The 10,478-nt window shown below is 42.8% G+C and overlaps 1 protein-coding gene across 3 annotated transcripts; it reads right to left on the reverse strand.

The window, feature by feature from the left end:
• Positions 1-461: 461 nt before the first annotated feature.
• THYN1 (thymocyte nuclear protein 1) lies at positions 462-10,469 on the reverse strand. 3 transcript variants are annotated; one of them, XM_058289293.2, is made up of 8 exons: positions 10,390-10,469; positions 10,067-10,191; positions 3,023-3,204; positions 2,272-2,340; positions 1,833-1,925; positions 1,379-1,474; positions 1,014-1,164; positions 462-671 (listed from the first exon to the last, which is right to left on the reverse strand). In XM_058289293.2, exons 2-8 carry the CDS (start codon positions 10,107-10,109, stop codon positions 625-627), a joined length of 681 nt encoding a protein of 226 aa, XP_058145276.1. In that variant the 5' UTR covers positions 10,110-10,191; positions 10,390-10,469; the 3' UTR covers positions 462-624. The 3 variants fall into 3 exon arrangements, with proteins under 3 accessions (XP_058145276.1, XP_004467737.2, XP_058145277.1); XM_004467680.5 differs by having other exon boundaries at positions 10,315-10,461; XM_058289294.2 differs by lacking the exon at positions 1,379-1,474 and having other exon boundaries at positions 10,315-10,461.
• Between the last annotated feature and the right edge of the window lie 9 nt (positions 10,470-10,478).

Genomic DNA, 10,478 nt, shown 5'->3' on the forward strand with positions numbered 1-10,478 from the left:
TCCCCTGCAGCTCAGAGGGAACATACATCTTTAAATTTCCTGCTGCCTTTGTTCGGGGTGGTTTAGTACAGTGTATGTACTGAGAGCCAGGTCTAGGAATCCAAAGCAGCTAATCAAAAGTAGTGATCAGCAATCAGCCCACAGACACACCCCTTCCCACTCTGGATCTTGGGGGAAGTGGGTTTTTATGGACATTTCTGGTACCTGAAAGCTATGCCAACAGCCAGACACCACTGCTGCCTGCCACAAGAGTGAGAGATGGGAACCAGTAAAGCTGTGTGAAGAAAGCAAATTGCAGGTCTTTACGGTAATTTACCAGCCTCCTCTTCCCACTCTTCCCCAGACACTGTACAGTATTCTGCTGAGTTTTGAAATAGTTGCTTGAGACAGTTCCTGCATTTTTAATACTTGTTCTGGTGGAGGGACTGATTCCTGGAGATTCCTACCCCACCATCTTCAAGTAATTTGCTCAATATTAAGGTTTATTGGAAAAAGTACACAAAACTCACCTCTGTATACAACCACAGGTAAATATAACAAGAAAATCTCCTTGCACCTTCTTTTGTAATACAAATACTGACTTTGGAGAAATTCCTTGTCCACTCCAACAGTATTATTTTCCAGTTAACTTGGTTCCTTTTCCTCCAGGCTCAAAATAAAATCAAACTCTTCTACAAAAAAGGGGGAAAAGGACGGGAAGCATTAGGTGTTGTGTCTTCTCTAGGCAGGGAAGTTTATGGCAGGCACTGGTAAGTATTTATAAGGTCACTCTCATAGTAACTCAGGCAGGCAGTCATTCATTCCAAAAACATTTTACAGAGTACCTTACAATGTGCCAAACCCTGCTGGGTACTGGAAATGTAGTAATAGGTAACTCAGGATACATTCCTTCCCTCGTGGATATTACAGGTAAGGACTCCCCGAGAGATTAAACACCCTGCCCCAGTTTAATCAGCTAGCAAATGGACAATTTTGGGGGTGTGTGCACGATAAGGGAGAGGGCCTCCTCTTACCTTGGGTCAGGAGCTGAATTGAGAGTCTCTGGCGAGTGAAGAGAGCCATATTTTTTAAGGGGCCACCAGTGGCTTTGTGTGCTTGGTAATGGGTTTTGAGCTCCGCCAGGGGAATGAAACGCTTCATCATTCGAATGAACTGCACATCCACCTATGAGGCAGAAGTGCATGGAACAGAAAGATGTGTTTAGCCAAATTCTGCCATTTGTGGAACGTGCAGGAGGCCCCTGCAGACAGAACTGCTGGCGTTCTGCACTTGCCTTGCCTCCACAGTCAGCATCTCCTCATCAGAGTAAGGCTGGACTGTGTCCCAGGATCTAAAGCCACCCCCAGGCCACTCATGAAGCAGGAAGACTAGTTTTTACCATGGACCATTTGGGGTTGTCCTTTTTGCTGGATGGGTCATAATGGGGGTTGTTTTTCTCAAACTGTGTGTGGTCCGGGTAGGCTTCCTTCACAATCTGAAACCAAACCAAAGTCCCCAGTTATCTGCCTGTACAGTCAGCTCTTGGTAACTCTATGGAGATTACTGTTGGCCAACTTCTACTCCAACCTGGAGAAGATACCATCAGGCCTGTTTTTCAGAGATGCTAAAGCTTAGAGATGGAGAAATCTGTGCTAGTGGGACCTGAAAGGCAGGCCTGTGCTGTTTTGGTCCTTATCACATAGAAAGGGCCAGGGATGCTTCCATATTCCTGTAACGGGAAGGATGGGGGAAGGATACTTCTTTTTGGTGATATCTTGAAGGTTTATGTCTTTATAACTAATTGTGTAACTCTCCCTGGAGGAAGGGATTCATACCAAAACTGTCCCACTCACCTTCATAATTCCTGCAATGCCTGGCTCTTTGCAGTTGCTGTGATAGAAGAAGGCTTCTTCCTCTAACTTCATGGCTCTTAGGAAGTTCCGAGCCTGTCCCAGGGGAGAAGAAATAAGAACTGTCCTCCCCACCCGCTGAAAAACACTAGCTTTTAACAGAAATCAAGTGTGTTTTTATTAGAGGAGTTTTTCTCTTCTGAAACTTCCCCCAGTTCAGTCTCCTTTCAAAAAGACACCCAGACTTGTGGCTGGAACACAGGCCATTTGCAAATTACATGCTGTGGTCAGAGTAAGTAAGGTATTTTTTAATGCATTTCAGCTTGGAGTTCTGGGCAAAAGTGACCTCAACCAAGAGGTTCTGCTACTGAGTAAGTCCTGAGGATGAGGCCAGCATTTAACACGCCCTGGGTCTCAGGTGTCCTGCTCATTACTCCCTTACCTGGTAGTTGCGGACACCATCCCAGCATGCTGTCTGCTTGGGTTGTGCTTTGAGATCCTCAATGCCGAACTAACCAACAGGAGATAAAAGTCATTCACTAGATAATCCTAAGTCAACTGGTAAGACTGTATGAAAGCAGATCATTCCCTCCCCTAAACTGAGAGGTGCTATTGGCTACAGTGGAAGTTCGTCATTTACTGGCAAGTAGCTCCACACAGCTGCTTATATACAAATATAATAAAGTCCTATTTACTGGCATACATTAATTCCCTGATTGTATATGAAATGTGGGCAGGGAGACACCTGAGGGCATTGCAGGTGGCAAGAGAAAGGCCGAAATGTTCGTTCCCTAGATCAGAGTTGGGCAAACTACAGCTTCAGGCCAAATCCAGAGCAGTGCCTGAGCAAATGGTTTTACTGAAACACAGCTGTGCCCATTTCTTTATGCACTGTCTGTGGCCACTTTCTTGCTACAATGGCAGAGGTGAGTAGTTGCAACAGAGACTGTTAAGACATACAAGCTTAAAATATTTACACTCTGGCCCTTCACAGACAAAATTCTGACAAATCCTGCCCTAGACAGAGGATTCACAAAACAGACAGCTGATGGTAATGGATTCTGCTTTTACTCATTCTTATTCCCTCATCCCCTTCAAAGATAAGAGGCTGGTATTCTATACCTGTGGTCTTCCATATTCACTTCTCATTTAGAAAAATAACTTGAAGAGATTAGACGCAAGCACAGGCTCACCTTCACATCTACACCTTTCTCCAGTCGGCTTTCCGGTTCAGACTTCATCAGCCAGTGGTTGCTTGGAGTCTCCCCACAGTTGTTAGAGGCTGCAGTCTTCTGAGAGCCAGAGAGCTCCACTGTAGCTGAGAGCTCACCGGGGTTCTCAGATTTGGGACGTTTTCCTGATGGGCCCTTCTTGTCTGCAACAGGAGAAATGAAAAGACCTGTCAGGCATGCAGAGATGTGATGCTCCACTGTGGAAAAAGCATAAGCTTTGGAGTCAGACCTGGACTCAAATCCAGAATCTGTTAATTACTAACTGTAGCACTTTAATCACCAAACTTCATTTCTTACCTATAAAAATGGGATAAGAATACCCACCTTATAGGGTGGGTATTAAGGATTAAATAAAGATCCTAGCAGAGTACCTAACATATATTAAGTAGCTGGAAAAAAACATCATTCGGGACCTTGTCAAGCTGGTAAAAACTGGATTTTATCCTAGGAATTATAAAAAACATGCTTGAAACATGGTAGGCATTCAATAGCTAACATCTGCTTTTTTTGTTTTTTAGCATTTATTTTTTATTGTATTTTTTTGAAGATACATAGATCACAAAAAAATGTTACATTAAAAAATAAGAGGTTGCCACATACTCCGCACCCCACCCACCCCCACCCCGACTTCTCCCACATCAACAACCTCTTTCAACATTCAGGCACATTCACTGCATTTGGTGAATATATTTTGGAGCAATTCTGTACCGTTTGGATTATGGTTCACATTGTAGTTTACACTCTCCCCTAGTCCATTCAGTGGGTTATGGTGGGATATATAATGTCCAGCATCTGTCCCTGCAATTTCATTTAGGGCAATTCCAAGTCCCAAAAATGCCCCCACATCACATCTCTTCTTCCCTCTCCCTGCCCTCAGCAACTACTGTGGCCATTTTCTCCACATCAATGCTACTGTTTCTTCCATTGCTAGTTACAATAGTTCTATAGTAAAATAGCAGTAAGTCCACTCTAATCCATATTTGATTCCTCCCTCCTGTGGACCCTGGAATGCTGATGTCCACTCCACCTCTAAATCGAGAGGGGGCTTAGATTCCACATGGTTGATGGATACGATTCTCCTGCTTGCAGTTGTAGGCACTCTCAGTTTCCAGGTGTGGTGGTTGACCATCTTCACCTCCCTGTTAGCTGACCTGGTAAGTCCAACGAACCAGAGGGTAGGAGTTTCAACTCTGCTGAGGCTCAGGGCCCAGCTGGCTCATGGACAGTTCAGAGATTCAAGTCTCCTGGGTATACACCAACCCCAGCGCCAAACACAGATTCAGTAAAAGTGACAAGAGGCATGTGTAGCAAGGTCACATCTGAGTTCAACCCCATCACACTCAGGAACACAAATTCCAAAGTAGGGCCCAATGACAATGCACTGAACTCCACAGCCATCTGCCATGACCAGAGAACCTGCACATCTCCATAGCCCTGAGGAGCACGAGTACCTGGGGTTGTATCTACTTTGGCTGTCTCTGGGATCCTGCTGAGGCATGCGTTAAATGCAACCCCTCTGATGGCCTCCTCATTTCTGAAGACTCTTAGCCATATAAACTCATTTGTCTTTACAATTTCCCCCTTTTATTCAAGGTCTCTTTCTAGTTGCACCACCAGTTAGCAATTGGTAGTAAGCCCTCGGTGCCAGGGAGGCTAATCCATGGGAGTCATGGGGGGAAGGTAATGCATTTACATGCTGAGTTTGGCTTAGAGTGGCCACATTTGAGCAACATGGAAGTTCTCAGGAGGTAACTTGGGCACCCTACAGCTCTAGGTCTAGTTGAAATTTCAGGCACAGAGGCTCATAAGCATAATCAGTATCAAGGGCTGATCATTGGACCATCCTTCTTCACTGGTCTTTGCCCTTGCATTTGGGGGATTTTTGCTGTTCCATTGGGAATTGTGAGAGCTCCCCTGGCTAGGAACTCAGCACTCCCTCAGTTTTCATTTGTAACTGTAACTACTATGAAAATACCCAACGAATATCTGAACATTTTTATACACCCTAAATACATGTCCTGGAGAAATCTTCCCACCTGTGCACTCCCCATCAATGACACCCCACACCAGTGCTCCTCCCCTGCCACAGTTGAAACCCTCTGTGGTCCAAAACTTCTTAAAAAACGAAGCCTATTATATTGCCAAATTCAATTAATAGGAAAATGATAGGTTTAAAAATTAGAGTACATACTAATTTATAAAAACTAAAAGTAAAAATAAATGGGGTATTAAAAAATGACATTTTGTTTTTGGCATTTTGCCTTTCATCACTATAATAGGTGTTGCCCTGTATATGTACAGTGGCAAGGCAATTTCTTTCATTTCTTCCTCAGTGACTACATCCCTTTTTTTTCTTCTAATTTTTAATTTTGTCTTCAAAAAAGTTTTAGATCACAGTAAAGTCACATATACAATACAGGGGACTCCCATATATCCAACATCAAACACTTTTCTGCTTTCCCCAGCAATGATCTTTTTACATGTTTGTTATATTTGTCACAGCTGATGTACAGATATTGAAACATAGCTACCAAGCATGGTTCCATTTTGGTTTACATTATGGTTTATATTTTAAACTGTACAATTTTCTAAATTTTCACCTACATTATTGTTTACATTTTAGCCTATACACATTTACACATTTTTGGTGAAATTTAACATGTCCTATATCTGTCACTGCACCATCTTGTGGACCGCTTCCATTGCTTCCATTGCTTCCATTGCTCCCAGTTACCCGTCCTTCCATCTATTCTATTCCTCTCTCCCCCTCCCCTCAAGGCCCACAGTGACAACCAAGCTATACTGCCTGAAGGACCAGATTCACAGATAGTTGCAACAATGCTGAGGGCTTGAACATACTAGACTGTCCTCCCCCATTGGGAGCCACCAATTCTTTTGAGACACAATTCCCTCTGTTTGAGAACATCAGGCCCCCCCAGGATGTGGGTGCACCTTCCCACTCATTGTATGGGTCTCCACCCAGTGACATAACACACTATGAAAAGATGAGCACTCACACACTCCTTGGAAGCCTGCCCTGTGTCAGATGCCCATCCTTAAGCACCTTGAACAGGTAATCCTTCCTTATTTTGTTTTCTAAAGAATTTTCTTAACATTATAGTTTTAACCACAAACCTGACAATTCCCCATGTTCAACTGTTCCCCCTAATTTCTTGCACCTGAGGATCTGACCCATCCTTCCAACCCTAGCCCCTCTCAAGACTGCAAAGCCACAACCAATAGAATACCTATTCCATCTTATTCCTTTCCTGTACAAATACTTAACTCCACTTTATCATAGATTTCACCCATTATGTGTCAGCTCAAAACCTTCTTTCCCCACCCCCCATTTTCCTGTAAGCCTATCATCCAGTCTCAGCTCTCTGAGACACCTTGATTTGCTTATTTCATATCAGAGAAGTCATGTAGTATTTGTCCTTCAATGCCTGGCTTGCTTCACTCAACATAAGGTCCTCAAGATTCATCCATGTTATCCCATGTTAGTACTGTATTTCTTCTTATAGCTGAGTAGTATTCCACTGTATACCACATTTTGTTCATCCATTCATCTGTTGATGGGCATTTGGGTTAATTCCAACTTCTGGCAATAGTGAATAATGTTACTATGAACACTGGTGTGCATATATTGGTTTGTGTTGTTTTCAGTTCTTCTAGGTATACACCCAGAAGTGGAATTGCTGAGTCATATGGCAAATCTATAGCTAGTTTTTTGAGAAACTGCCAAACTGTCCTCCAGAATGGCTGCATCCCTCTGCATTTCCACCAGCAGTGGATGAGCATTCCCATTCCTCCACATCCTCTCCAACACTTGTAGTTTTGTTTTTTTGATAGCTGCCAGTCTTTTGGGAGTAAGATGGTAAGCTAGTGATTTCAAGCATCTTTTCATATGCTTTTTAGCCATCTGTATTCCTTCTTTGCAAAAGCATCTGTTTTGTCTTTTTCTTTCCCGAGATATAGGAATTCTTTATATATGCAGGATATTAGTCTCCTATCAGATATATGGTTACCAAATATTTTCTCCCCTTGGGTAGGCTCTCTTTTCACTTTCTTGACAAATTCCTTTGAGGTGAAAAAGGCTTTAATTATGAGGAGGTCCCATTTACTATTTGTTCTTTTGCTGCTTGTGCTTTGGGTGTGAAGTTCATGAAGCCATTTCTTATTACAAGGTCCTGTAGATGTTTCCCTACATTGTTTTCCAAGGCCTTTATGGTCATGGCTCTTATATTTAGGTCTTTGATCCATCTTAAGTTGATTTTGTATAAGGTTTGAGATGGTAATCCTCTTTCATTCTTTTGCATATGGATATCCAGCCCTCTATCATTTGTTGAAGAGTCCATTCTCTCCCAGTTGAGTGGGCTTGGTGGCCTTGTCAAATATCAGATGACTGTATATAAGACAATCTATATCAGAACTCTCAATTCAGTTCCATTGGTCAGTATGTCTACCCTTGTGCCAATGCCATGGCATTTTCACAACTGTAGCTTTGCAGTATGTTTTGAAGTCAGGTAGTGTGATTCCTCCAATTTCATTTTTCTTTTTCAATATGTCCTTGGCTATTCAGGGCCTCTTTCCTTTCCAAATAAATTTCATAGTTTTTCCAGTTCATTAAAAAAGCTGTGTTGATTTTTATTGGGGTTGCATTGAATCTGTAGATCAGTTTGGGTAGCATAGATATCTTAATGCTATTTAATCTTCCTACCCATGAACAGGGAATATTCTTCCATTTATTTAGGTCTTCTTTGATTTCCTCGAACAGTGTTGTGTAGTTTTCGGTGTGTAAGTATTTGCATTTAAAAAAATTTATTCCTAGGTTTTTTTTATTTACAATTGTAAATGGTATTTCTTTCTTGATTTCCTCCTCAGATTGTTCATTTTTGGTGTACATAATGCTGATGTTTTGTGCATTGATCTTATAACCTGTGACTTTACTGAACTCATAAGTTCTAGAAGCTTTGTGGTAGACTTCCCAGAGCTTCCTATGCATAGGGTCATGTTGTCTGCAGATAGTGAAATTTTGACTTCTTCCTTTCCAATCTTGGTCCTTTTTATATCTGGTTCTTGTCTCAGTGCTCGAGCAAGTACTTCTAACACAATGTTAAATAGGAGGGGTAATAGTGGGCATCCTGCCTTGCTCCTGATCTTAGAGGGCAAGATTTTAGAATTTTTTAGCTGTGGGTTTTTCATATACATCCTTTATCATGCTCAAAAAGTTCCCTTCTATTCCTAACTTCTGCAGTGTTTTTATCAAGAAAGGATATTGTAATTCGTCAAATGCTTTTTCTGCATCTATCGATATGATCATGTAATTTTTTCCTTCTGTTTATGTGGTGTGGTACATTATTTTCTTATGTTGAACTATCCCTGCATACCAGGAACGAAACCCACTTGGTCATAGTATATAATTCATTTAACGTGTTGTTGAATATGATTAGCAAGTATTTTGTTGAGGATTTTTGCATCTAGGTTCATTAGAGAGATGGGTCTGTAATTTTCCTTTCTTGTGGTGTCTTTGTTTGACTTTGGTATTAGGGTAATGTTGGCATCATAGAATGAGTCTGGCAATGTTCCTTTTATTTCGATTTTTTAGAAGAGTTTAAGCAAGACTGGTGTTAGTTCTTTCTAGAATGTTCCATAGAATTCACCTATAAAGCTGTCAGACCCAGGGCTCTTCTTGTTGGCATTTAGTTTTTCAAAGTATCCTCTCATGATAGTTCTTTATTTCTGTGGGGCCAGTGGTGATATTCCCTTTCTCATTTTTTGTGTATTTGCATCTTCTCTCTCTTTTTCTTTGTTAGTCTAGTGAAGGCTTTGTTAATTTTATTGATCTTTTCTAAGAACCAGCTTTTTGTTTTGTTAATTTTTTCATGTGCTTTCTTATTTTCTATTTCATTTAGTTCTGCTCTGATCTTTCTTATTTCTTTCTTCCTGTTAGTTTTTTTTTTTCTTTTACTAATTCCTCCAAAGTGTTCATCCCATAAGTTTTGATGTTATCATTTTCATTATTTTCAAGGTAGTTACTGATTTTTTTTTTTTTGAGATTTCCTCCTTGACCCACTGTTTGTCCTACTGTCCTCCTCCCTTAGATGTGCTAAAGAGAACTAGTTAATTTTCTGACTCCACCTTCTCTCAGACCAAGTTTCCCTATCCAGGGCTTTTAGGTAAATCCAGCTCTTTCACCTCTCCTCTCTTCCCAGGCCCTTCTCAAGCCAGCCGGTATACTCCTCCAAGCTCAAAAAAAAATGGGGGGGGGGGGGGGGGACCAGAAAATTGAACCTCCAGTCCTCAGTCCTCTGCTCAGGATTCACCGCTCCAGCCTGAGTCCACACTTAATGACTGCTGTACTACACTGCCTTTGAATCCCTCCATGTTCCTACATCATTCGTCATTAAATATCATTCATGGATGTCTAATGCTCTGAACCCAGCACACCTTTCTAGCCTTATTTCCTTGTGGTCCCTTAGGAGTTAATAGGCACATTGTAAACACCACAAGTGTTAATATCCACAATCAGTTGCAATCTGCAACCCTAGCCTTCCCCAAAGAGGTGGTTTTTTCTGTCTTCATGAATATATAACTGGCATCCATTTTCTGAATACCCAAACTTGGCCCGTGTAAAGCCTTCCCATTCTTTACAGCTGAACTCATAATTTCTTTTCATGTTCCCAACACTCCAATTTCCTGGCCCCTTTCCTTACATGTTTGTGTCTGAGTTGGCACTGTATATTCTTTACCCCAGTACATACCACCCTCCATTGCGTCCTTTTCAGTGCTCAACAAGTGCTGCTGCAAGAATGAACAAAGGAGCAAAAGGGGCGGGGATGGGGAGTGGGGGTGGGTAGAGGCTTGCTTGGAGGAGAAAAGGAGAAAACGGAGGGCGATTAGGGAGGACGGAATGAAAGATAATGCAGACAGTTCTCCCTACAAACAGGGAGAAGGTGTACAACAGTCAGCGGGCCCTAGGGAAACGTTCTTTATTACGCTCACCTGGCCCAGCAGGCCCAGCCAGCCTCTTCCGGGGCCTCGGCATGATCTCCCTGCAGGGGGCTGAAGGACGGGGGAGTCTGGAATCCACCGAGTGGTAGAAGAGACTATTCCACTGCTCCAGAAACCTGCGCAGGGCAAAATAAAGACAACGAGGGCAAGTCTCTAGGGTGGATCTTCTGCGAAGAACAGGGACAAGTGGTGCTCGGACCCCTCAATCCCGCCCCGGGCCCATGTCCATCTCGCATCACCTGCCCCTAAACGCTCCTCAGTTCTTTCCCTGGCCCTTTTTCCTTCTTTCACCGTCCTGCCACAGCACGACCCACCGCTTCGCAGGAACGCCTGTGCTCGGCACCCGCGCGCCGCACACGGCCGGCGCCGTCACCGCGTCGCTCCGCGGTCGCGTCACCCCGGG

Source organism: Dasypus novemcinctus, chromosome 27, assembly GCF_030445035.2.
Source record: "Dasypus novemcinctus isolate mDasNov1 chromosome 27, mDasNov1.1.hap2, whole genome shotgun sequence".
NCBI lineage: Eukaryota > Metazoa > Chordata > Mammalia > Cingulata > Dasypodidae > Dasypus > Dasypus novemcinctus.

What these genes read in the sequence shown, in the direction of transcription:
- THYN1 (XM_058289293.2), bottom strand. Translation starts at nt 10,109, where the DNA reads ATGCCGAGGCCCCGGAAGAGGCTGGCTGGGCCTGCTGGGCCAG. An exon ending in ATGGTGTCCGCAACTACCAG is followed by an intron (nt 1,926 to 2,271) that starts GTAAGGGAGTAA and finishes CCCCTGGGACAG; the next exon opens with GCTCGGAACTTCCTAAGAGC. An exon ending in GCATTGCAGGAATTATGAAG is followed by an intron (nt 1,475 to 1,832) that starts GTGAGTGGGACA and finishes GTTTGGTTTCAG; the next exon opens with ATTGTGAAGGAAGCCTACCC.